At 39.9% G+C, this 27,761-nt stretch overlaps 1 protein-coding gene across 1 annotated transcript; it reads left to right on the top strand.

Annotated features, from left to right (window-relative positions):
- The first annotated feature begins 21,374 nt into the window (after window positions 1-21,374).
- On the top strand, window positions 21,375-22,228 carry LOC113320390 (MADS-box transcription factor 51-like). Its single transcript, XM_026568304.1, has one exon. It carries the CDS (start codon window positions 21,538-21,540, stop codon window positions 22,135-22,137), a length of 600 nt encoding a protein of 199 aa, XP_026424089.1. The 5' UTR covers window positions 21,375-21,537; the 3' UTR covers window positions 22,138-22,228.
- The last annotated feature ends 5,533 nt before the right edge of the window (window positions 22,229-27,761 follow it).

Raw genomic sequence — 27,761 nt, 5'->3', positions numbered from 1 at the left:
AAGTTTACTAACTTCCCTACTTCAATTAAGCACAGTCCTTCAAATGGATGAATCCTTAGCTACTCTCACTCTTACACCCCTAGAATCAGCTGTCTTCTTACAGCACAGTTGATCACAGGTGCATTCACTCAACTAGCCAATTATCAATCCTACTTAGTTTCAGCACTACAAGAACAGTGACATGAACAAGGACTATCCTAGCTTACAATTCAAGAGTATCATCTAACCCCTAGCAAATGGAGTTAGAACATAATGAAATTAAATGACAATGGAATTGAAATTGTTTAAAACATTGAACTAAACTTGAACTGAAATTAAATTCTAAAATGAACTGAAATTTACAAAACAATTTAAGCTAAGAACTAACCCTTGAGGCACTGGCTATTCCAGTCCTCTTGGGTGAAGCACTGGCTAGCCCAGGCATGTCTTCTAACACATACCCACACATCATATTTATAGTTACAAGCTTCAATTAGGGTTCTACACAAGTTTTCCCCAAATCCCCAAAAACAGCAGAAATTAGGGTTACTGATTTACCTAATTTGATGGGATGATTCGTTCCCATGTCTTCGACCCATCCTTCCTCTGCTCTTCCTTCTCCATCTCCTGTTCCAACTGCTCCTCTAGCTCGAGCTATTTTATCAATTTCTCTTATTTCCTGTCTCTGAAACCCTAGGAGAGAAATTGGTATGATAGCTGGCTAGAAAGAAGGGGAAATAGATGTGGTTTCGTTAGGTAATAGCCATGATGGCTTTTGGTGGTGGTTGTGGCAGTTGAGGAAGGTGGTGGTGATGATGGTGGTGCGGCAGGGTATGGTGGTGTTGCAGAGGGTGAGGGAGAAAGAGAATAAGTCGATGGAAAATGGATTGGGGTGCGTTTGTTTTGGGTATAGGGTATTTGGTACTCGGGTGTTGAGAGGGTTTAGCAATTGTTGATGAACATCGAGGATGAGACATTGGATGCGAAGATGATGGATCGATCTAACGGCGAGACAGAAGGAAGCGAGGAGCGACCGTTGGATGCGGAAGTACAGCGAAACTGACGGCTCAAGATGGAGTTAGGTGATGTAGTGTTTGACAGGAGCTTCAGACTTCGATGCACGACGATGAAGCGACCGTAGGATGCATCTGTGGATCCAATATGACGGCTACGAGCTTAGGCAGGATTTGGGCTTGGTATTGGACTTAGGTTAGAGTTTGGGCTTAGACAATTCTGAGCCCACTTCTTCTTTAAGAACAAATTCTTCCTTCCAATCCCACTTCTAGTTGATACGGCTCTTACAAACATCATTCTTCGCTGCCTTTCTGCGGGAGTCTTTGACGTTTCTTTGCTCTTTTCACTTCGTGAGTTAACCAGGCTTTATTTAGTTCCTAAAAATGCAAAATTAATTAAGAAAAGTATTTATTCTTGAAAACAATGAAAATACAGAATATGGGATAAAATGGAGAATTAATGCACAAAAGATGAGTTAAATGCCAAGAAAAATATATAGAAATATGCACTTTTTAGCACTCATCAAATACCCCCAAACCTGAATTTTACTTGTCCTCAAGTAAAACAAAACTAAGGAAATCCTACCTATACCACTGTCGCTGGTTTCTCGAATGCATTTAGCGTATGCACTAAGCCTTTTAAACCACTAAGTGTCCCTAGTGGACGAGTGAAGTCTCCTGAAGGTTTTCTTAGAACGTACCTACAAAGTTCTAGGACAAATATAAGCTCAGATTCCATGAAATGTGACATGTGCAAGACAGTAGAAGCTCACAGCAAAATGGAGATGTCAATCTAGCTATCAAAGGCACAATCCTAGCACTGATAACAACTAAAGACACGTGATAAGAGTGTAAAGTGTATCTACACATGTTTCTAGAATGACCTGAAGTTATGACTACTAATCACCAAGAGATAGTTTTTAGGCTAAGAACCGAATTCTAAGCCAAGCTAGTTGTCCGGCTTTACGAGAATTGTGAATGTTCACCCAATGAGTTGGTGATATTTCAGTTTACCCGCGTTATACATCGATGGCTGCACCCTCCTTGCTTATTACAAGACTATTTACAACAAAAAGATGACTCTTTACATGATTCTTATTTACATTGATTACTCTCTTTTATTTTTGGAACAAGAGAGAACTATTGTCTTTAACATGACAAAACATGGAATAAATACTTGATTTTTTTTTATTTTTTTTTTGTAAGAAATAATTTTGATCTTTACAACATAGTGACACTTTTGATACATGAACAAAAAGAAAAACATAATTACATGACTCTTAGCAAGAGGTGGCCCTTATCGAATGCATCCGGTCAAATTCTATGGTTGCTTTTCTTAACGTATCCTCCAACTTCTATCCCAGCCAACCAAAGAACAAGCTAGTCAAGTCTCATTCAGTATTCTAAAGTGATTGGCAATCAAACTTCCTATCAAACACCTTGAAGATCGAGGCTATACATGTATTGGTAGATTGTGCGTGTGCAAGTTTCTTATCACTATGTAAATTGTGCTAGAATCAGGGTGCCTAAATATCTAGACTAAGAATCCTAATAAAAATACATATTTGCACAAGAGTCAACATTTCAAGGTAAATGAGCTCCATTTTTATGTTTTTTTAATTAAATTTTTTTTTTCTTCAGTTTTTCAATTTTTTCAAAAAGAATTCAAAAAGAAGGAGTTCTTGTTTTCAATTATGGCATATTATCGTGGTATCTACTCTATACCCCCAAACCTAAACTAAACATTTTCCGCAATGTTTCAAAAGATGTAAAGAATTATAATACAACATATGAAGAGGATCATGCTGAGTAGAGAAAAAGGAAAGAGAATACCCGATTTCGGCGAAAGCAAGATTAGAACTCCATTATTCAAGGCAAGAATCCAACATATGTCAGCCGAGATCATATTGGATTAGCAAAATATGTACAAAAGAAACAACTTTTTTTTTTTTTACTGGATTATATACAAAAAAAATTTGGTTTTGTCGGGAGACATTTTGGCAAAATTTGGTTTTGTCGGAAGACATTTGGTTTTTATGGGAAACTTTTGGGAAACTTTGGTTTTTTTAGGGAAAAAGGGGGGTTGCAGTTTGTTTGAGGCCCAAAATTCAGTTTAAAAAGTTGGCCTAGATTTTGGTTTTCAGAGTTACAATTACAGGCCCACAGTAAATTCAAACAAGCCCAAAACAGTTTTAAACAAACTCAAAAACAAATTAATCAAGCCCAAAAACAATTAGAACAAGCCCACAAACTGGGTTCAGAAGCCCAGTTGTGTATTTGGCTGTTGGGCTCTCAGAGAGTAAAAGTACGAGGCCCACTTGGGCTTGGAATTTGTTTTTCAAATTTTAAATTTGGGTCAAACCCAGTGTTCAGAAACAAGCCCACAAGTTCATTTTCAGTTGGGTTTTGGGCTAGCAGTTTAGCCAAAAGCTTAGGCCCATCAGGGCTTGAAAATGTTTTTCAATTTTTTGTTTGGGTCAAGCCAGAGTAGAAACAGGCCCAGAAGTGAGTTTTAGAAATGGGTTATCAAAATTTTCAGAAACAGAATTTGTTACAAGCCTAGAATAATTACACTTTCAGAATTTCTACTTTTAGTTTAGGCTTACACTTTGAAAAGGGGAGCCCAGTTGGGCTCCTTAGTTGCACAGCCCAGTTGGGCTTGGTTCTCAGCAACAAGCTCAGACCAGCAACTCAACAACAGCAGAAGGAAAACAGCAACAGCACCAGAGGCTGGCTGTAGCAATGGCCAAGCACCAGCAGCAGCAGGAACTCAGCAGCAGCAGGGAGAAGAAGAAAGTAGCAGCACAGCTGCAGCAACAACAGCAAGAGCACCAGAGGCTCAGCACCAGCAGCAACAAGTGGCAAGCCCAGCAACAGCAGCACAGCAGCAGAGGCTGGCAGCAGCAACAGCAGCAACACCTGTTGGCTCAAAAAGAGAAGTAAGTTTCTCTTGAAAAAGAAGCAATGAGGGATCAGTACAGCAGTGATATGCAAACTAATATGCAATATGCAAGATGCTAATGCAAGTTACACTAAGATGCAGTTAACCTAAGATGCAATGCAAAACAGTAAGATGCACAGCAAGTTATGCAAAAACAGCAAACTAAGATACAAGAAAAACTTCAACAAAACAGCAGCCAAGTCCCCGGCAGCGGCGCCAAAAACTTGGTGGCTCTCTAAAAGAGTCACAAACTGATACCTGCAAGTGCACAGGGTCTGTTGTAGTGAGTGTGCAAGGCAGGGTCGAACCACAGAGACTAGGGTGTATAGTTGAAGTGATGAAGCAAGTGACAGTTAACAAGAAAAATCAGTGATAGTGAATAAGAAACAGTGAAACAAAAACAAACAAACCAAGGCTGTGAGCCAAGGGCAGTGACAGAACTGAAAAAAAGTAGCATGTAAAGCAAGTAAACAGGAACATGGTAGGGCTTTTGAATCCACATCTTGATCCTAAACTAAGGCAGATCCTAATAAAATCATGTTCTTGTTTCATCTCAGGGAAGATTATGGATGATTTAACTAATCTTACTAACTTACCCCTAGCATCAACTGTCTTCTCACAGTACAGCTGATCACAGGCTTGTTTGCTCAACCAGTTATCTAGCAATCCGCATTAGTGGAAGGTTAATCCCCTAAGTTCTCTAGTTCACCCCTAGCATTGAGTGTCTTCTTACAGCACACTCAATCACAGGTGCATTTGATCACTAAGTTTACTAACTTCCCTACTTCAATTAAGCACAGTCCTTCAAATGGATGAATCCTTAGCTACTCTCACTCTTAGACCCCTAGAATCAGCTGTCTTCTTACAGCACAGTTGATCACAGGTGCATTCACTCAACTAGCCAATTATCAATCCTACTTAGTTTCAGCACTACAAGAACAGTGACATGAACAAGGACTATCCTAGCTTACAATTCAAGAGTATCATCTAACCCCTAGCAAATGGAGTTAGAACATAATGAAATTAAATGACAATGGAATTGAAATTGTTTAAGACATTGAACTAAACTTGAACTGAAATTAAATTCTAAAATGAACTGAAATTTAAAAAACAATTTAAACTAAGAACTAACCCTTGAGGCACTGGCTATTCCAGTCCTCTTGGGTGAAGCACTGGCTAGCCCAGGCATGTCTTCTAACACACACCCACACATCATATTTATAGTTACAAGCTTCAATTAGGGTTCTACACAAGTTTTCCCCAAATCCCCAAAAACAGCAGAAATTAGGGTTACTGATTTACCTAATTTGATGGGATGATTCGTTCCCATGTATTCGACCCATCCTTCCTCTGCTCTTCCTTCTCCATCTCCTGTTCCAACTGCTCCTCTAGCTCGAGCTATTTTTATCAATTTCTCTTCTTTCCTGTCTCTGAAACCCTAGGAGAGAAATTGGTATGATAGCTGGCTAGAAAGAAGGGGAAATAGATGGGATTTCGTTAGGTAATAGCCATGATGGCTTTTGGTGGTGGTTGTGGCAGTTGAGGAAGGTGGTGGTGATGATGGTGGTGCGGCAGGGTATGGTGGTGTTGCAGAGGGTGAGGGAGAAAGAGAAGAAGTCGATGGAAAATGGATTGGGGTGCGTTTGTTTTGGGTATAGGGTATTTGGTACTCGGGTGTTGAGCGGGTTTAGCAATTGTTGATGAACAGCGAGGATGAGACGTTGGATGCGAAGATGATGGATCGATCTAACGGCGAGACAGAAGGAAGCGGGGAGCGACCGTTGGATGTGGAAGTACAGCGAAACTGACAGCTCAAGATGGAGTTAGGTGCTGTAGTGTTTGACAGGAGCTTCAGACTTCGATGCACGACGATGAAGCAACCGTAGGATGCATCTGTGGATCCAATCTGACGGCTACGAGCTTAGGCAGGCTTTGGGCTTGGTCTTGGACTTAAGTTAGAGTTTGGTCTTAGACAATTCTGAGCTCACTTCTTCTTTAAGAACAAATTCTTCCTTCCAAGCCCACTTCTAGTTGATCCGGCTCTTACAAACATCATTCTTCGCTGCCTTTCTGCGGGAGTCTTTGACGTTTCTTTGCTCTTTTCACTTCGTGAGTTAACCAGGCTTTATTTAGTACCTAAAAATGCAAAATTAATTAAGAAAAGTATTTATTCTTGAAAACAATGAAAATACAGAATATGGGATAAAATGGAGAATTAATGCACAAAAGATGAGTTAAATGCCAAGAAAAATATATAGAAATATGCACTTTTTAGCACTCATCATGCGCTAGTATTGACGTCATGTCAGATGTACTGTTTTACGATTTTAACCCTAAGCTAAAAACCACCATCAACATTAAGTCCCCTGCTTAGCTCGGAACATGAGCATTGTTGGAGGTAAGCATAAGATGGTGACAGACAAGGACAAAATCGAAGTGACAAGTCATGAAAAATGGTCAGGAAGACCCGAATAACCTTTTTCGAGAGGTAAGGAGAGTTCGTGATTCTCGTGTTGGCGGCTTTACGTAAATTCTGCTCGTGGTACTGTAGGTTAGGCTGGAATGGATCCGCTAGTGTAGATTTGGTGTGAAAGGAAGCTGCTAGCATTGGCCGGCTTGGATTTGGAGCCGTTAGCACTGGATCGGCTTGGAATGGGAGCCGCAGGTATCGTACGGCTTGGAAAGGAGCCGTAGGCGCTGTATTAGCTCGGACGTGGCTTGATCTTGGACGTTGAATTGGCGTGGCGCTAGGTTGGACTCGGCGTGGTGCTGTCTTGGAATTGGCACGTCCATGGCGCTGGCTCGGACTTGGCACGTCCATGGCGCTGGCTTGGCAATGGCGCAAACTCTTCGCACGGTGAGGCAAGGCATGGCGCGGACTGTTTGCACGGTGGTGGCTTTCCTTCGCGGGCCCGATTTCCTCTTTTCCTTACTTAACTCGAATAGGAAGTCCTTTCCTTATTCAAACTCTAAAGTGTCACGCCTATAAAGGGGTCGACCTCTCCCTTTTATTTCACACCTTTGTTCTTACGTCCTGGCCGCACGGTAGCGATAAAGTGAGCAAGTGTATTCCAGGTATGTCTTCCAGCGTTTTCTCTTCAATTTGTTTTTCTTGTGTTGGTGCAAACCCTAGCCATAGGTATGCCTTCTGTAAATTCGTATAAAATATTGTTCCTCCGTACCGGTGCAAACCCTAGCCGCAGGTATGCTTCTCATGAACTTGTAGGAATTTTTAGCGTGAACACTGCGGTAGCGTTAAGCACTCAATTGTTACGCAATAGTAGGTATGCATGGGCAGATGACTTCCACCAATTCCTTTTTTCATGAAAACCTAGTTGTTTAGGGTTTCCTCTTTCTTGGCGTGGCCATGTGCATAGTTTCCGTGGTGGAGAATGCCTTCTTGGACGGGTGCGTACTTTCCACTGCAAGGTACGGCTTTGCAAGGGGTGTGCTTTCCGTGTCTACGTAGGGTTTGCTAGTCTGCATTTCTTCGGTAATGCGTGTTATGACTTGTGATTTAAAACAAAGCTGGCTCGCGCCTGAAATGGATTCTTCATTGCCGACAAAATAGATTTCGTGCACCTTGTAGTAACTTCTCTTCGTTTTGTTTTCAATGTAGTTACTTTGATAGCGAAAGCAGCATAAGAAATTTTGTTAGGATGTCACCTGAGGAAATCCCTGTCGTACCAAAGGACGTTGGAAACTTCAATCCAAATGTGGATGATGAATTCTTCACGATATTTTCTGCCAGAAGAAATCATCCCAAGTATGTGATGATTCTTCTGACTGGTCCGGAGAGTGAAGGAGGGGCTCAGTCGGTTCCTCCAGGGGACGTAATATGGTTTTGCCTTCAGAGGAGAGAGTATTCCGCTTCTCCTGTTGACTTTAAAATCTCCGTGAGTCCATTGCGTTCCTTTGACAAATGGATGCAATTCATGATAACTCAAGACTGCGTAAAAGCTAGCTTGACCAAGGCGTAAATCATTGATGCTGTCGCGGCTTCTGCAACACTTCAAATTAGGAAAGATATCCCGAGTTTGTTTCTTTCATCTCCAGATGGTGTCCAGATACTCACACAGACATATGCAGGTGGGGTGAAATGACTATCTCCTTAAAAAGTGTTGCTGTTCTGCTGAATCTTCCCATAACAGGAAACCTCAACATTAAGTTGTCAGAAGATGAAGAAGAAACGCGCTCCACTCTGGTTGCGAAGTCGAAAGGGTTCGTTCGGAAGGAAAACGAGACAAGGTGTTTCTACAGCTGGTGGGTGTCTCAATTGTTTCCTGATGAGCTGGAACCGGATCAAAAGAATAGTACGCTTCATGTCGCTGCATTCTTGGTTCTTTGGCTATCCGGAGATATTTTCGATGGTGGCTCTGGTAAGAAGGAGATAAGGCCAGAACTTATCAAATTTGCTATAAAATTAGTGAAAGGCGTCGTTCTCCCCATTGGCGGCTTGTTTCTCGGTTCTCTATACACACACTTGGATCATCTGGTTGCAGACATGCGCGCTTTAAATGGTTTCATGAAAGTGGACTCGTATGTTCATGCCGCTTTCCTCCAGGCATGGTTATGGGATCATTTCGAGAGATACGCTCCTAAACCGTTGGCTTCACTTCCCGAGTCTTGTGGTGGTTCGAAGATACTTCGCTGGTCGAATAGGCGCCCAAGAGCCGGTTCAAACCTGGTTGATTTCCTCGACAATTCGTACGCGGTCAACTTTCGTCTGTGGGCCCCAGTGTGTACATCCACAGTTCTGGTTAACACTTTTGCTTCCGCTCCAAACATGTCTTTGCTCTCTGACGAAAGGAATATGGGTGCTGGAGAGGTTGTATTCATGCGAAGTTGTACGCCTGGTTTTATGCCGTCTTTCTTTCGAGGCTTGTGTCAGGCAGTCTCTTACAATATTGATCGGGAAACTCGGCATATGGGTTTCGACCAAGGGGTCCCTCTCGTTCGTCAGCCGGTAGCTCCAGAGGACTCGTTACCAACCGTTTTTGATGCTAGTGTTCTCATACCCGGTAAAAATCTCCCTTTATTGTTTTTGGAAAGAAATCCTTCGACTACCTCCAAGTATAACGCATTCTGGCAGAGTGAGTTCCTTGTCATCCAGAAATTTGTGAAAGCTATAGTGGAGAATACCCGTGGTAAGCCTACTCTTGCGATTTTGGCGAAGCATCCATTGATGAGGGATCCTTCTTCAACTAAAAGAAAGTCGCCTAGTCCGGATACGGGCAGTTCCCAAGCGAGGGAGCGGCGATCAAATAATCGTGCAGGTGGATTTCAGTCAATTTCGGCAGATCCGACGGCCCCTCGTGACTTTCAATTCTTCCAAAATTCTAGTATGCATCACCTTCTCGCTGGCTTAACTTAATTGTGTAAATTTTCATTTCATTTTTGAATATCTGTTTTGGCGCTTTGTTCAGGGTCTCAGCAGTGTGAACGCCTTCGCTGAACTTGCACGACGTCAGAAGGCGGCGTCTCTTGAGGCAGGGTGTTGGGAATGCTGAACTTGCACGTCGTCAGAAGGCGACACTTCTTGAGGCAGGGGTGTCAATGCTGAACCTTACCATGGTGAAGAGGAGTCCGAAAAGGAGGAAAGCTCTGAATTTCGTGATGACGAGAATAAATCTTCCGATAGCAGTGCTGAGTCTTCTTCTGAAAGCGGATCAGTGAGTCTTCTGCGCATCTTTCTTTCTTCCTCTTTTTTTTTTTTTGTTACAGGAAGGATCCGCTTCTGGATATGGCCCTGAAGTGGAGGCTCGTGGAGATACAGTTCTACCCCTAACCGCGGCAGCCACATCTGGGAATCTAGAAACGGAGGTTGATCAAGATAAAGTGTTGTTGCAACTCAAATAACGAAGAGAATTCTCGTGTCTGTATGCGCAATTTTAGTTGGGAATCCCTGCTGGTCATTGGTTCAGTTGTTGGCGCCACTTTTGCTCCTCCATACTTGGTTCCTTACCCGGATCATGTGTTGATCGGGGGCTTCAGCGTGCCGGCCAAATATGAAACGCTATATTCCAAGATATGGGAAAAGTACGGACACGTTGCCACAACCAAAAAGGTCACCAGTCAGTCTGCGCTAGACAAACGTGTGGAAGAAGCTTTATCTTCGATTGATGATATGTGCAAAGTCACTAGCCGCACCGTTTCCGAGGACGTGATTGCAAGTTGGAAGTTTCATCGTGATATGTGCGTAGACCATGAGATTAACGTCTCCTAGTTTGTTGAAGGCTTTGCTGAGATTGAAAAGTTGAAAGCCATAGCGGTCGAAGGCCCTTCCGCGGATAAAATCACACGGCAGGAGGCAGAAATCGAAAGGTTGTCCAGGAAGCTGAATCTGAAATGGGCGGCTCTCGAAAGTGCGAGGGAGGCTTTCTCCAAGAAGATCAAGCCGTTACTGGATAGTTTTCCTTGAATGCACTCCTGTCTTCTGAACTTCTTTATTTAGGTGTTTTTTTTGAAAGGCAGATGAAACGCCTGGTTTATGGTTTTGGTTTGAATTGATAGATAAAACTGTTATTTATGAGGGTTTTGGATTAATCTTTTTGAATGAATTATTTTAGAATAATGTTGTCTTGATTACGATTGCAAGTGACGCAAACATCCCAGGAAAACCATGGAACCGTGAGTGTTGCGTTTCGGTAGAGAGCATGGGATGAAACGTAACATGGCTATCGGTTTTATCATTTCCGTGAAAGATTGAAGTAGTAAACCATGTATTTTGTCTAGGCAAGACTTACTCGGTTTTTCAGATCTCTTGACGAAAAATGAATCTTCCGGGTGTAAGTCCGAGTTTTATGGGAAGCACCGCCGCAACCTGAGTCGGAAAGTCCCTGAGTCACCTGATAACCAAGTCGTTGATCCCCGGGCGGATCGTTTGCTCCTACCATCTCGGAAGTCCCCAGTCACCTCTTATCGTGTGGTGACTCGTAACTGAGTCGTCGATCCCCAGGAGGATCGTTTGCTTCTACCATTTTGGAAATCCCCAGTCACCTCTTGTCGTGTTATGACTGGTAACTGAGTCTCCTGGTAACTGAGTTGCCGATCCCTGAGCGGATCGTTTGCTTCTACCACCATGATGTCTGGGTTGAAGTATGAGATTGGGAGTTAGAAATCGATATTGTAACCGAGAGATTAATCTCCCACTGTGGTCGCCAATTGTTTGAGGGTGAAAACAGTTTCTGTTGGTTTCGGTAATTTCGTGTGTTGTGGGTGAGAAACGAGTCTTAACCCTAAAAAACATATTTCAAGGGAGTACTTTAGATTCGAGAGATCAATCTGTACAAATCCGTCCTAAACCAAGAAATGGGATTTCCAGACTTGCTTCGATCACAAAGTGAAGGAGAAGGGTTGGTTTTGGGGAGGGAAGCGAAGAGAGTGTTGAGACCAGAGTAGTTGATTCTGGAAGAGTAGATGTTTGACTTGTATCAGAAAGTGAAAGCTAACAGATGGGAAAGCTAACAAGTGATTTCTGAGTGTTGTATGTTCCTGATCAAAACTTGTTGTTTAGTGGAAATAGGTGAGACCTATTTATACAAGTTGCAACGAAACGTACCCTGGTCTCGTAAGAATTGGAAACGATTTGAGTAAATGGAAGGAAACGATAATGGGTAATGCCTGGAATTGATGTTTCCATAATGAAGGAAACGTTTCACCATTACTCCTTGTATTTACTAACCGCCTCATTCTTATGACACTTTCTTGTAACGGGCGTAATGTACGCCGCACGCTGTAAACCGCCAAACCAATACCCTAATGAGCATCCCCCAGTTTGTGACATGTGTTGATGTCTCGGGTGTTTTCGTGGAAAACATGTATCATGTTGCTGCTGTTTGGAAAGTTGAGCTTGGGAGACTTGCCGGCTCGGTGGTGACCTCGACGGTCGAGATTTTGCATCTTGAGAGGAAGGGTAGCCGTTGATTATTGCAACCCTTCGTTTGGTAGCCAACAACATGAAAGCATGGCCGACATGGATTTGACATGGTTAGGCATGGCCAAGCTAGCATTTTGGCATAGTTTAGGCGCGGCCAAAATTGGGGCTTGGCGTTGGGCCAAAGGTTTCCACGCGTTAGCTGGTGACCTTGGGTGGCTAAGATCTGCATCTTAGATGGAAGGGTGGCCGTTGATTGTTGCAACCCTTCGTTTTGGCAGCCAACGACGTGAAAGAAAGGCTGACATGGTTTTGGCACAACGGTGCGGCTGGCATGGTTGGCATCACTTGGCACGGAGATGTGGCTGGAACGGCATGCCATTGGCACATGTGGTGCGGCTGGCATGCCTTGGGTGGAGATGTGGCGGGCACGTCATTCCAGTGGCACGTGTGGTAGCGCCGGCATGGCTTTGGCATAGTTTAGGCGCGGCCAAAATTAGGGTTGAGATCTGCATCTCAGATGCGCTAGTAGTGACGTCATGTCAGATGTACGGTTTTACGATTTTAACCCTAAGCTAAAAACCACCATCAACACATATAAAAGCACAATGAAGAGTAACATTACTCAAGGGTTTACATGGTACGGTATGATTACGTACGTTCACTGGAAATAAATATATGTTCTTATTAAGTAAAAGGGTTACAAAGATCTGGGGATAAGTTATTTCTCTCAAGAACACCCTTAGTATTACTCTGTGCTTATCTCAAACTTAAAGAACTTAATGGTCTCCTGATAGCTTAGCCCAAAATTTATAGAAAAGAGTATTGATATAATAAAATTACATTGTTGAACAAGTGCACCTGAATTGTTGTATTCTTATCGTGGCATGTAGCCCGAGTTCCCAATGTATTATTCATAGTTACCCGATGTCTTCCTTGTTGCGACCCGATGTTGAATACGTCTCGCCAGTCTCCATGCATTTGGGATCTGCCTTACTCTGAGCTTTTGTTCACCTCCTATGCTCTTTGTCAGTAACAATAAATGGCTTGTCTCCCTTTTCAAACTTGACCATTGATTTTCTCAGTTATTTTCCACACGTTATCATCATGGCTAGATGTGTTATATATCTTGGTTAGATTGGATCTAGCACTCTGCCATACTCAATTTTCATATCTCGACCTGTAGGATGTCTCCATTTGTACAAAGGTATTTTACCATTGCCATCCTAGTACTAAAAAAATACAGTGATTTTATGTTTACCGTGAGAATCTCCTGAAAAAAATCACGGGAAACACAGCCACAGGACCCTACTTCGAAAAAAACAGGGGTCCCCTAAAATATGCTTCTACAAATGTTTCTCTTTGATTGAAAAGGCAGCGGCGATAGTCCATTCAGGGGAGGGATTGAGACCGAAGGTAGCCTTGTTTGGGGGTATTACCAAAGTGGGAATTATATAAATGACCTCAATTCTGACGGGCTCTACAAATACCCTCATGAGACAATAAACATACCCCTCTCCATCTATAAGCCAATCAGGGGTCCATTAAGGTTTTTATTTCTTCCAAATATACCCTGCTATCTATCGAGTATCATTCTTTCTCTTTCATTTCAGATCTAAAAATATGTATTCTCTCGTTTCAGAAAACACCACCACTTCCATCTCATCCTCCGTCGCTGCCTACAGATTTAGGAACACCTTCTACGCCATCACCATCTATACTTCCACCGAATCCACTATCATCAACATCACACGAAATACTAAACAACCTATTTATATCGATGAATCAATTTAAGAAGAGATGAAAATCGCCACCAATTTTATTGGATCTGAAGATGTAATCATTCAAAACGAATAAAGATTGATTATCTTCTTTCGATTGCTTAAGTTTCTGCTGGTGGTGGTGGTATTATAATTAGTGGTGATGAATATGAAAATAGGTCAAAACGATGAAATTGATGATGGAGATTATGGTGGTTTCGATGGGAATGTTGAAATTGACGATAAAGATAGTGGTGATTTTGATTGTTTATTGTGGTGGTTGAGAGATGGAGGTTGTGGTGATATCTTACGGCTGGAATTAGAGCTTTTTTGCTCCATTAGAGCGTGGGAAATTTCTATTCAGGTAATTCAGTTTTTCTTACATTTTTTTTTGTTTAGGTTATTCAGTGTTGTTAATGGGAAAGGGATATTATCTCTTTTAGGGTATTAATTCATCTAGCTTAAGTTCTTTGGTAATTTAGCTGATTTGTGTTTATTTGGTGTTGTACTAGGGGTACTGGATGTTGTTGTAGTGGTGGTGGTGGTGATTGCGGCAGGTGTAGTTGCAATGAAGGTAATAAAGGTCTTCAGTTTTTTTTGGATCAACTGTAGTTGTTGATCCCATTTATGGGATCAACTCTTGTTGTTGATCCATTTATGTGATCAACTCTTATTTGTTAACAACATTTCCTTGGATTATTATAGTCATGCTTGTAGTTTAAATCATGTTTGCTACAATTTTTTTTATATGCAGTTAGATTTTTAGATTTTTAGGTTGTTGGTGGATCGTTTTGATGTTTTTCATTGATGTTTTGTTTCATGGTCGAAAAATCTAAGGACTTCAGTTTTTATGGGATCCACTAATGTTGTTGATCTCATTTATGGGATCAACTCTTGTTTTTGATCCCAATTTATGAGATCAACTCATGTTGTTGACAGTATTTTTCATGGGATCAACTGCTGACTCCTATTGTTGACAGAATTTCCTTGGATTAGTATAGTCATGATTGTAGTTTCAATGTTGTTTGTTAAAAAAATTAGTTTAATTTCTTGTTGGTTCTGTTTGTGTATTGTTATTCCACTAATGGTAATGGTGGTTTTATTAATTTTATAGTTGCAAAGTTCTTCAAATGTTGAATTTGTGGTGCAACGGTAGCATGACTGACTTCATGTCAGATGATGCGTGTTCGACTCACACCAAGTTCACTCATGCATATATATTTTTTCTATGTATGTATTAGGTTCTGAAATCAACAACAATGCATGATATTAATAATTTACGGGATCAATTCCTATTGTTGATACCATTTTTATGGGATCAACTATTTTTGTTGATCCAATAAATGGGATCAACTACTGTTGTTGACAACATTTTCTTGGATTAGTATAATTATGCCATACATTCTGATTTGTTTTTATGAATGTTATTCTTGTGTTTCTTTAAGGATGTGTCAGTTTGTAGGTTCCAGGTTTATTGGTTTTCACAGGAAACTTACTTATATAAATATGTTGATCTCATTTTTTGTGGATCAACTTCTGTTGTTGATCCCACTTAAAGGGATCAACTTTTGTTGTTGACCCATTCACTGGGATCAACTTTGATTGTTGACATAATAAAAGAACTGGAGTATGTATTAGTAAAGTTATTTTTGAACTTTTATTTTCTGGATCAACTTCGGTTGTTGACGCCAAATTTTAACGGCGGCGGCGGTGGTGGTGGTGGCACCAGCGGAAACAGCGGTGGCGGCAGAGGTGACATCAATGATAATGGTGGTGGTGGCGGCGGTGGTGGTGGTGGTGGTTATAGTTAGTAAGTGGTGGTGGTGACGTTGTTGGTGGTGGTAGTGGCTGTGAAATAAGAATATTTTTTTTTGTTAATGGATAAGAATAAGGTTTGTAAATGAAAATAATTATAAATGAGGATATTAATGTAATTTATTTATTAATGGATAAGGTTTCTAAATGATATGAGTATATTTATTATTGTATAAGGGTATTTTTATTGGGTGTCAAAACACTAAGGGTATCTAATTAACCTGGCGTTTTTAGGGGCCACTCAAAAGGATTTAGGGGCCAACAATAAAACAAAAAAGGTCACCCAAAGGGAAAATGTAGCCATCCCTTATCTCGCGTAATTCGTAATGGCGAAATTACCCTTATATATTCGGAGGATATGATAACATTGTTACCCTCCGAATGCAATCGGAAGCCAAAATCGTTCCCATACTTCCGATTATACGAGGTGCAGTATTTCTTGGTTCGTGTTTTGGATTCAGCATTAATCGGGAGTTAAATATATTACAAAACCTACCGATTATAAGTTGCCGCAAATTCAAATTTTGAAAGCTACCATAATCGGTAGATATGCTAAATCCAATACCTACCGATTATTGGTTTCTCCACATTCAACTTTCGTCAAATTAGCCGTTGGAGTTTTTGGGAAAAACAAAAAGAGCCGTTGGACCCTAAACCTATATAAAGAAACTCATATCTATCACCCCAATTGCACCAAACTCTTTCCTCTCTTCAGTTTTAATTTTCATAACAAAAAACATGGATATTGCTTTTGCCGAAGAAGAAGATTGTGCTATTTATAGAGCGTGGGTTGTGGTAACTACTCATGATCGTGTTCACAAGCTCCACAAATCGGAATCCGAAGAGCAGATGTGGAACCGTATCTTAATGGTATTTGAGGCCTTAGATGGTAATCGAATTCGAAGATCATCCAATGACATTATTAATATAAAAACTAGCCGATTATACGAAATCGGTAGATTATTTTGTTAAACAACCTACCGATTGTAATATTCGGTTATTTTATGAGTCAACTTTCTTTCCGATTATGGTGTTGTTTGGTTCCAGGAAACAGTTATTTTTGAACTTGTAATATTCGGAGGATAATGTTTTTGTAAAGTTCTGAATGTACGATGGCCCAAAAATCAGAATTTGGAAAAACTTATACTTTTCAAATTTTGTCTTTGAAATAATCGGACGTTAAATTAGTTACCAAAACTTCCGAATATGGGATGTCTAACCTTCAATATTGGCCCTTGGAACCACCTGGAGCCATGGCGTGGTTTGTTTTGAACTTGTGATATTCGGAGGATAGGTTTTTTATAAAGTTCCGAATGTACAATGGCCCAAAAATCAGAATTTGGAAAAACTTATACTTTTCAAATTTTGTCTTTGAAATAATCGGACGTTAAATTAGTTACAAAAACTTCCGAATATGGGATGTCTAACCTTCAATATTGGCCCTTGGAACCACCTGGAGCCATGGCGTGGTTTGTTTTGAACTTGTGATATTCGGAGGATATGTTTTTTATAAAGTTCCGAATGTACGATGGCCCAAAAATCAGAATTTGGAAAAACTTATACTTTTCAAATTTTGTCTTTGAAATAATCGGACGTTAAATTAATTACCAAAACTTCCGAATATGGGATGTCTAACCTTCAATATTGGCCCTTGGAACCACCTGGAGCCATGGCGTGGTTTGTTTTGAACTTGTGATATTCGGAGGATAGGTTTTTTATAAAGTTCTGAATGTACGATGGCCCAAAAATCAGAATTTGGAAAAACTTATACTTTTCAAATTTTGTCTTTGAAATAATCGGAAGTTAAATTAGTTACCAAAACTTCCGAATATGGGATGTCTAACCTTCAATATTGGCCCTTGGAACCACCTGGAGCCATGGCGTGGTTTGTTTTGAACTTGTGATATTCGGAGGATAGGTTTTTTATAAAGTTCCGAATGTACGATGGCCCAAAAATCAGAATTTGGAAAAACTTATACTTTTCAAATTTTGTCTTTGAAATAATCGGAAGTTAAATTAGTTACCAAAACTTCCGAATATGGGATGTCTAACCTTCAATATTGGCCCTTGGAACCACCTGGAGCCGTGGCGTGGTTTGTTTTGAACTTGTGATATTCAGAGGATAGGTTTTTTATAAAGTTCCGAATGTACGATGGCCCAAAAATCAGAATTTGGAAAAACTTATACTTTTCGCTCCAGAGGTTGTTGTTGTATATACCCGTGTTGTCGCATCACCCTAGAGGGGTTATACATCACATATCCTGTGGGGTGCCACAATGGTCCAAAATAAATGGACAAGTCCGACCGAAAATTTATATGCCCACTGGCTCGATCTTCCTTGTATGGATCAAAGCATACGTCCGAGGCCTTCAATTGGTCCAAAATCTCCCTCATGCGAATCAACTGCTGCTCTTTTGTCCTAGAACGGTTGTCTTCAAATATATACTTTGTTCCTCTAGGAGTACCTTTGCACCACCCCGGGTTCTCTCCGGCCAACTTCAGGATAGGGAAGTGGTCATAGATCCATGCCTATATACATAAGAAATCAAGTTTTAGTAAATAGATTGTGTATATTCGGTAGTAATTTCCAAACATAATTTCCGATTATATATAATCGGAAACAAAACTGAGTACCTATCCACCGAATACCCAACATTCGGAAATAGATATGGATCATTTCCTACCGAATATGCGTCATTTGGAGTTCAGTAACCTATAGTTTTTCTGGCCTGTATATTCAGTTAATATCAAAAAATATTTCCGATTATATATAATCGGAAATAAAACTAAGTACCTAGCCACCGAATAACAAACATTCGGAAAATAAGATGGATCATTCCTACCGAATATGCGTCATTTGGAGTTCAGTAACCTATAGTTTTTTGGCCTGTATATTCTAGTAATATCAAAAATATTTCCGATTATATATAATCGGAAATAAAACTAAGTACCTAGCCACCGAATAACAAACATTCGGAAAAAGATGGATCAATTCCTACCGAATATGCGTCATTTGGAGTTCAGTAACCTCTAGTTTTTCTGGCCTGTATATTCGGTAGTAATATCAAAAATATTTCCGATTATATAATCGGAAAACAAATAGTACCTAGCCACCGAATAACAACATTCGAAAAATAAGATGGATCAATTCCTACCGAATATGCGTCCTTTGGAGTTATGAATATGCGTCATTATGAATTGCATCATATGTATTGTCTACCGAATAACTATAGAGTGAGTTATAGAGTTAAAGAAAAAACCTGCAATAGAGCCACGTTCCCGGCAACTTGGCAGGTTCCTAGCCTCGACGCCTTTCTCAACTCTTCCATCAAGAATGCTAGGCATGCCGTGCCCCAAGAATAGTCACCGACTTCATGGAGAGGATCCAAAAGTTGTATAAGGTTGGCGTCGATCCGGTTGCCAGAAGTATTGGGGAATATGACACATCCCAATACACAGAGGAGATATGCAGTGGCAGCGTGGTTCACTTGCTCATCAGTTAACGTTCCATTCTTTTCCTTCTCCAAGGTGCCTCGAACATATTCATCAAAGCTGTAATGTTGATCTGTCTTGTTCTATAACTGCATGCCTCCTAAACTCTGTTGTTGTTGTCTCTTCATCCCAACCTAAGCACTTGTTAGTTAGAGAATAAAGTTGTGCCCAACTTAACTGCTTTGTGTAGTTAAACTTCACAGCTGTGCCTTGGTCGGGAAGGTTAAGAATCTGCACAACATCATCCGGGGTGATCGTCATCTCCCCAAACGGCATATGGAAAGTATCGGTCTCAGGATACATTCTCTCCACGAACGCCGATATGGCCACACGATCATGTTCCAACAATGAATTCTCGGCGGCATTAGCTAACCCCGAGTTGGCAACAATTGTCTTGAACCTTTCACATTCACCGGATAAAGGCCACGCAAGCATTTTTGTTGGTGCGGCGGTAGGTTTGAGTAGACGGACCGCATCTTGATGATCCTATTAAAGTACATAAAAAAATCCTTAATACAAGTATTACGATATAACACATAGACAATACATTAATAAAAAAGTAATTTTATTACCTCGGTTTCATATATTTCTCTGGCCCATGAGTCTTTGTATCCAAATAGCAATTTTCCTCCATCCGCTGGTAGTCCAAGGATTGTGCCTGCTGGAATACCCTTCTTCTTCAAGTGCTGAGGGACAAGATGTGATGCTTTCTTAGCAATATCCTTCCTTACAACATCTTTTCCTTTTTTGGCTTTTTGGGTACCACTTGGTTGTCCTTCTTCTTCTACTCTTTCCACTGGATCAACTGGTTCAACACTTGGTCCTGCACTTTGTTGAGCGGCTTGTTCAACACTTGGTCGCACCCCTTGTTCACTGCCTTGTTGTTCAACAGTTGGTTGCACTCCTTGTTGACTGCTTTGTTCTTGTTCGCTTTGTTGAGCACCTGAATTATCTTTTGGCACTCCTTTCCCTCCTAGCACTAGCTGTCACTTTCTTCCTCCCTTCTCGACTTTGTCTAAACAACAAAGAAAGGAACAATATTTACAAACTATACAATCGGAAGACAAAGTATGGAAATATAACCCGAATGTACACATTTGGACGTAAGAAGACACATATTGTTCCCGAATACAAAACAATCGGAAGCTAACTAAACATATTTGCAACCGAATATACATCAATTGGAGTTCGGAAGCTGTAAATTTTTCATCCTACACAATCGGAAGAAAAAGTGCACCTCTATAACCCGAATGTACAAATTCGGAAGTAAGAAGACACATATTTTTTCCGAATGAAAAACAATCGGAATATAACTAAACACGTTTACAACCGAATATTCATCAACTGGAGTTCAGAAACTCTAAAATTTTATCCTACACAATCGGAGGTATAAAACATTATATTGTCTTCCGAATAAATACTGGCCCCAAAATGGGATTTTTCCTATATCATAAATTTTGAGATTTTTTCAATATATACATTCGGTAGTGAGTGTTATTCTGAATACTTTGTGTCTACTTAAATATATTCGGTAGCCAAAAAATTCATTAAACTACCGATTATTAGCAGTTTGTATCCAGGAAGATATGGCCACCAATATTCGGCAGATAATCATCAAATCTTTCTCCCGAATACTGTCGATGTTCTTGAAAAATGAAGAACACGACTACATTCGGAAGTAAATGAGCATGCATATCGTCCGAATCTGGATAAATAACCGAAAACCCTAGAAATTGTTTTTCTCGATTCGACGAATTAAAGCGAAATAAACCCCAAAAATGATAGATTCTTACCTAATTGGGGTCATTTGAAGTTGACGAAGTGTTTGAGTCTCGGAATCGCCACCACCGACTATATTGCCGGGTACTTGTTCTTCGTGTTCTTCGCGTTCTTCTTCATTTGCATCAAGAATTTCTTTATTTCTTGCTAAAATTCCAATGTTTGGATCGATACCCCGAGCAACATTTTTGGTTCTAGGTTTGTGGGTTTCATTTCTCTTATCCATTGTTTTATAATCGAATCGACGATGTTTTGATTTTACGATTCGCGGCGATGTTTCGGTTGAACGAGGAAATTTTTTTTTTCTTCCACAATCGGAAGATAATATGAAACTGGAAGAAGAAGAGTTGAAATGAGTAGAATTGTTTTTGATTTGGTTTTTATACAGTTTTACCAGAAGGGCATTTATGTAACTTCAATATCATATAGGGTACCCCTTAACTAGAGTCTTTGGCTGGGTATAAATTGATGGCCCCTAAATCCTTTGGGATGGCCCCTAAAAACGCCAGGCTAATTAATATACCCATTACCAAAAGTAACTAGTTTGATGGGGTAGGAAGCGTTTGGGGTACAGGGATAAGGGGTATCGTTAGTTTTTCTGGGGATATGTGAAGGAAAGCCTGTTTTTTTTCCCGCCCAACCAGTTTAAACGCGTTTTTGTCTTTGTTTCCAAATCTAGTTCTTTCTAAGTCTATATATTTCCTCTTTCTATAACGCAACAACAACATTATCTCCGTTCACTCTGCTCATCAGTTCAAAATTAGGGATTTTGTTCGAGTGGGTTTTTTCTGTCACTTCTTCTTAATCTAGGGCTAAATCCTGATTGCGATTTGACTTGATCTGATTTGATTTGTAATTTAGGGCTAAATCTTGATTGTAGTTATGGGTAAGAGAAGGATTGAGATCAAGAAGATTGAAGATAGAAAGAAGAGAAACGTAGCATTCACTAAGAGACGCCATGGCCTGTTCAAGAAAGCAGCTGATCTATGTCAACTTACTGGTGCTGATATTTCACTGTTAGTAATCTCACCTGGTGGTAACCCCTACAGTTTTTCTTCTTCTTCTATTTCTTTGAATGATCTACATTATAGGTTAAGCAATGCCATTAATGTTAAAGAAGAAAAAGTTGCTGATGATGAGACAACTAGGGTTACTGATGATGGGTTTTGGTGGAATAACCTAAACCCAGAAGAAATTGATAGTATTGAAAAGTTAACGGCTGTAAGAAATCAATTACTTGATGTGAAAGAGAAGGTTGCACAGAGAAAGCAAGAGTTGCTAGCAGCAGCAGCAAAACCAATTGATATTGCTACCTCTACTTCTACAACTACTACTTGTACTGTTGTAGAGAAGATGAAGGAGGATTCTTCTCTGTTGGAGGATGATTTGGGAATGTTATTATCAGATTGCTATGACGATGCTCAGAATTGGTTGCCCTCTATTGAAAGTTTACATAATTTTGAGAGTTGGTTGTTGAACTGAATTTTTGAAGGTTTTAGATGGAATTTACAATTATTGAACAGATTCATTGATTATTTAGCTGTTTTTGTTTATACTTATTGTTATTAGTAAGTGAGAATCCATGTGCAATCACTGTTTATTGTTAATGGTTCTTTTAACAATGAATGTGTAATTTGTAGCAGCATAATAAGAATAGGAACTTCAATTTTTTGCATTTAGTATTTAGTTGGTGTTTAGTACTTGAAAATCTATGCACTGTTTGTTCTTTGATATTGATTCTCTTTAACAATGAATGTGTAATTTTTAGCAACATAAGGACAGGAACTTCAAGTTTTTGCTAATAAATAGTGTTTAGATAACCATTAAAACTTTGTTAGGGCCTTTCAATGGTATCGCTACTGGTATAACATTATTAGTGACTGTTTTGTTGCTATCTTCTACAGCTTGGAATTGATACAGTCCCAGTCCTTGTTGGCCCTGCAATCTTGTTGCTACCAAAACCTATCAAGGATGCTGAGTAATCCTTCTCTTGCCTCTCCCTTCTCGGAAGCATTATTCCAATCTACAAGTAAGGAAAACTTATTTGTTACAGAGCATCATGCATTTGTATATTTCCTTGTGCATCTTATCTTATTTATGTCAATTGTGAATCCTAGAGGGAAGTTATTGCTGAACTGAAGGCAGCTGGTGCTTCATGGGTTCAGTTTGATGAATCCGCACTAGTGATGGATCTTGATGCCGAGAAGTTGAATGCATTCACTGATGCCTACTCTCAGCTAAAATCTACTCCAACCGGTCTTAATGTCATTGTTGAGACCTAGCCCATCTTCTTGCCGAGGTCCACTCATAGACAGAATCATCCTCTCGTAGTACAGTGCACAAAGCATCAGCAGCATATTTGAGAGCAAAGAATCTGACACGAAAGAAACACTATGGATATCAGTAAAATGATTTAAAAAAATATGAACATGTTGAATCATTACTTGTGACACTATGGATAATTTTACCCCTGCGGACAAGCTTGTGGTCTCTACCTCTTTCTTGCTCACTCCTCCACACCGCTGTTAATCTCGTTAAAGAGACTGACCAGGAATTGAAGTCGTGGATATCATATGCTGCACAGTGGGTTCTTGAGGTTAATGCCTTGGCAAATGCATTATCGGGACAGAAGGACGAGGTACCCAATATTTTATTTTTTGAGGAAAACTGATTTGCAAGAATAGCTGCCTCTTCGAACAGAAACCCAACCTCAGATCAGGGCCAATTTGTTATCTAATTTAGGTTGCTCACTCCCTGTTGCCGATTTTCAGGCAATGCTGTGGCCCAGGCTTCATGAAAGAGCTCTCCAAGAGTAACTGATGAGTCTTTTCAGAAGGCTGTAAGTGCTTCCATCATTTCTCAGTAGGCTGCTGCTTTGAGGGGATCTGACCACCGCAGACCCACAAACTTGAGCTCCCTATTGGATGCTCAGTAGAAGATTAAACCTTCCCATCCTCCCAACCACCACCATTAGATCTTTCCCTTAGACCATCAAGCTTAGAAGAGTCCGTGAATACAAAGCCAACAAGTTAGTTTGCTCTGCCTCTGATACTTATTCATCTCACTGTAAATCCACAGAGGTTTTAAGTTCTAATCTCTAATCTTATGATATCATATGTTTTAGAATCTCTGAGGCTGAATTATGTCGAGGCCATCAAGATGGAAATCAGCAAAGTTGTAGAGCTCCGGGAAGAGCTCGACATCGATGTCCAAGTCCATGGAGAGCGAGGGTACTTAACTCTATGTCCTGATGTTCATTTATTTCCATTTAGCATTAACAGGAAATGCACAATACAAATATTTGTTATCTCATTAAATTAATTTTATGCGGAGAAACGACATGGTTGAGTACTTCAGAGAGCACTAATCTGGTTTCGCCTTCTCCTTCAATGGATGGGTGCGATCTTACGGTTCAATTCTCTATGTCTGGGCAATTGCTTACTTTATGTCTGGGTAATTCTTTATAGAACAGTTGAAACTGGATAGAACTTAGAAAGTATAAGCAGGTAATTACTATTTTGCATTTCGCTTCTCGTATGTTTTGTTTTGCTTGTTAGAACCTTAATGTACACCCTGTAATGGGAGTGAAACAATTTATTTGTACCCATGCTACAACATGACATCACTTGTACATAATTTGGGCTACTTTTTTGCAATTTATGTAGTATTTAATGATTAAGATCATCAAATTAAAATGTTATCAGTCATGTTTATCGTGGGAATATTAAAGTCCCCCCTGGATGTTTTCATAACATCTGCTCATTTGGAGTTGTTATCAAGCCTGAAGAAAAATCCAAATTTATAAATTATATTCAGAAAGGCACAAATGGTAACTCCCTTCACTCCGTAACCATAAACGGTTTTAATTGTCGCGGAATGGGGTCTTCAAACAAGCAGCAATCTGTAAGTTAGGATTTGAGAAGTCGGATTCTTTAAGAAGGTATGAGAAACATCTGCTCTCTAAATCTCAGAATCTTTTTTGTCATTGATTTTTATTTGATTACCAATCTTATCTGTGTGATACTGCAAGAGCATAACTCAATGAACATAGGTGTTTTCCTTAGCAGATTCCAAGAACTCATTTTATACACACTCTTCCCTTCTCCTGTTAGTTCAAGCCTTGCATAATATTGAACGTCTCGATACACGCATTTGTCTGATCCCTTTGTCTGCTTTACTGAAGCTGGTTGCAACTTAGCTCTCTCTCGTTTCTGTTTTTTTTCTTACTGGTAGCCTCCAAGACTGCAACATTCCAACCCTATGTAAGAGAATGAAAATATCTGTGTATTACTATAGCTTCGAGAAAATAGAGATCCAAACAATAGATTTAGAGAGGTAGAGTCCTGGTGTACCTCTCATCTCTATGGTATAGGGTAAAAAGATGATGAGTTCCTCGAGAAGTCCTTCCTGCAGTCATCAGGCAGGGCCTAATAAGCATAATTCAAAGATTAAACAACATACTAAAGTGATTGTAAAGTTGCGTATATGAACTCACTTAATGAGTTGGTAATGTGCCAAATTGGCGAAAATTGCGTATATGTTTTCTGCTCATATCTGGCGGTGTGTGTGTATAATTGCTGCAACTCCTCCAGCTTTCGTTTGAGGATGACCTTTTGATGATGGGCACCATAGCTTATGTTTGCTTTCTAGATTGATATTGTCTTTAACTTTCATTGTACAGATTCTGTTTTTCTTTTCAATTACCGTCACATATGAGCTCATTATTTAATTCACATTTTTCTTATCAATCTCTTCTGGTTCATTAGCCTGAGTGTATTCCTAATGATTAGAGCTACAAAACATGATCTCTACATAACCATGTTGGGCATCAATGTATTTGAACTTTGCTTTTGGCGGCCTTTTTTGGCGGATTGTTCTACTTGACATAGCAATGCTTATTGCTAAATAATCTATTTGAAAGCAATTGGAACAAGTCGGTATGAAGGTTCTTATAAGGCCACTTCTTATTAATGTTGAAAACGTATTACATCATAGTTTCCATGAAGCAGTAAGTCTACTATTAGGTAAAATATCCGAGTGCATTATTATCATAGCTTAAATGCTAATTGCCGAATATTAATCGGGGTGCACACAGTTGAGCCACTGAAGCAATTTCTTGCAAATTGGTAATTGACTAGTTGAACTGGATGAACTCCGTCATAGTATAGATGATTATTTCTGTCAGTATAGGGTTCTTGTCCAGGTAGGCATGTTCCTAAGGCTCCAACTGCACAGCATGGTGTTCTTACCTCAGAAAATCCTACATGAAGAAAGAAAAGAAGAAGATATTTATAATATTAATCAAAAAAAGAAGCAAACGCGCGCGCACACACGCTGCACATGTTGTGTTGGATTTAGGGATTCTGATGATAGCACAAAATCTGGTGTTTCCACGTAACAATTATTAACAAAGAGGCCTTTCTCTCTGGCATTCAATTGGTAGGGGTTTTTGAAATTTTGGGGTTGGTTATATCTGACATGCTTTGTGGTCATCTTGTCAGGAGCATAACATATATGCTTGTGAAATTTATTAATGGATAAACTGATAACAACTACACTTCTCTTTACCATATTTAACAGGATCTTGGAACTGAGCATAGCTTTCTGTGTAACCATCGGCACGGAAGAACGTAGAGCCTTTTAAGCTAGAAGTAAGTTATTATAACTTGGATACAAGTCCATTGTTGAAAATGTTAATCAAATTATTTACATTTTCTGCACAAGGAGCTGTTGGCTTCGGATTAACGTTGGCTAATACAACTGGTAAGCATCTTGCTTCTGTTGTAGAACTGCGGTTGTAAATAGTTGTTGAGATAGTCATTAGTACCAATTGCTATTACAAAGACAGACCTAGACAAGTAATGCGAGAGGACTCTCGGGGTTCTGAAAATCTGTGGCAGATCATTTCTCACTGTGGTTCGAAAGTAATTGATCTGCTCATCTAGAGATAAGATGTCTCCCTGTAAATAACCAAATAAGAAAACAGAAGAGTCAGTTAAATTCTAGTCGGAATTGTAGTTGTTACTTCTTGCATCCAGCAATTGATAGTTTGTTGTATCTTACCAGTGCAGTTTCGGATTCGGGAAGAATTCCAGCAGCACTCGATGCGTAGTTGATACCAGTAATGATGGTTTGTCTCTGCCTCTCTGACAGACTCAAGTATGCAGCTGGTGGATAAGGTAAGCCGAGAAATGTTGATGCACGATAGTAAAAAAAATGTTCACAGGGCAAGGATTGTCCAACAATCGCGAGCAATAGTAGAAATCAACACCTATGATATACGGCACACGTAGTGGCAAAAAGCCTTTTTACAATAACAGTTATTATAAAATGATGATGTAATTGTTATCTCTGTATAAAGCAAAATAATGGTGATCTTAAGGTTATGCACTTATGAGTTCTTCATACCTATGAAATCTCCGGAGGTTGCACAATTTGTATATCTGCCAGTTGATCCGCCTGGAAAATCAATTCCATACGGAGAGAAATTTGCTTTAGCTTGAGTCTGTAAGAAATTATTGTTTCCAGTGTCTAAAGAAGAGCCACCAAAAAGGTATAAAGCTGGTGCAATTGCACTGCTAGCTTTCCCCGCAAACAGTGTTAAACAGAGAAAAAGAAGATAAAGAGAGAAAGTAGACATGGTTTAATAATTTATCTTATTTGCAGTTCTGTGAAATTGAATGTATCCGCTGTATAGCAGTGATATATTTATACAAGAAAATAGAACCAGCTAGAGAGGATGGATTGTGAAAATGAAGCAAGTTTCCAGGAGTTGAATAATGGAATTCTGTTTTCCCTTTTCTATTCATTCCATAGGTAGCCCTTTGAAATGATTCTCCAACTATAATTAAAAAAAGTGGAGTTTGTTGCATTTATTTCTGGAGTAGCATACATCTATTATGCTGTTGGCATGCACAGCTAGTATTGGGTAATGTCAAAGTTGATGGCTAAAACTAATGCTGGACCCTAAGAGCGTCCACAGTGGTGCGAGTATAACCAAAGAACAAAGACTAAGAAAAAAGACCAAATTTGGGTTTAGTCCGTCGTGTGACGCAGTGGGGAAAGAGTAAATTTGGTCGCGCGTTGATAAAGCTTACGCCTGGAAT

The sequence above is a fragment of the Papaver somniferum genome, chromosome 11 (assembly GCF_003573695.1).
Source record: "Papaver somniferum cultivar HN1 chromosome 11, ASM357369v1, whole genome shotgun sequence".
Taxonomy (NCBI): Eukaryota; Viridiplantae; Streptophyta; class Magnoliopsida; order Ranunculales; family Papaveraceae; genus Papaver; species Papaver somniferum.
The sequence above is the reverse complement of the archived record's forward strand: the minus strand, read 5'-3'. Positions and strand labels throughout refer to the sequence as shown.

Coding starts and splice junctions, on each gene's coding strand:
- LOC113320390 (XM_026568304.1), top strand. CDS start 21,538: ATGGGTAAGAGAAGGATTGAGATCAAGAAGATTGAAGATAGAAAGAAG.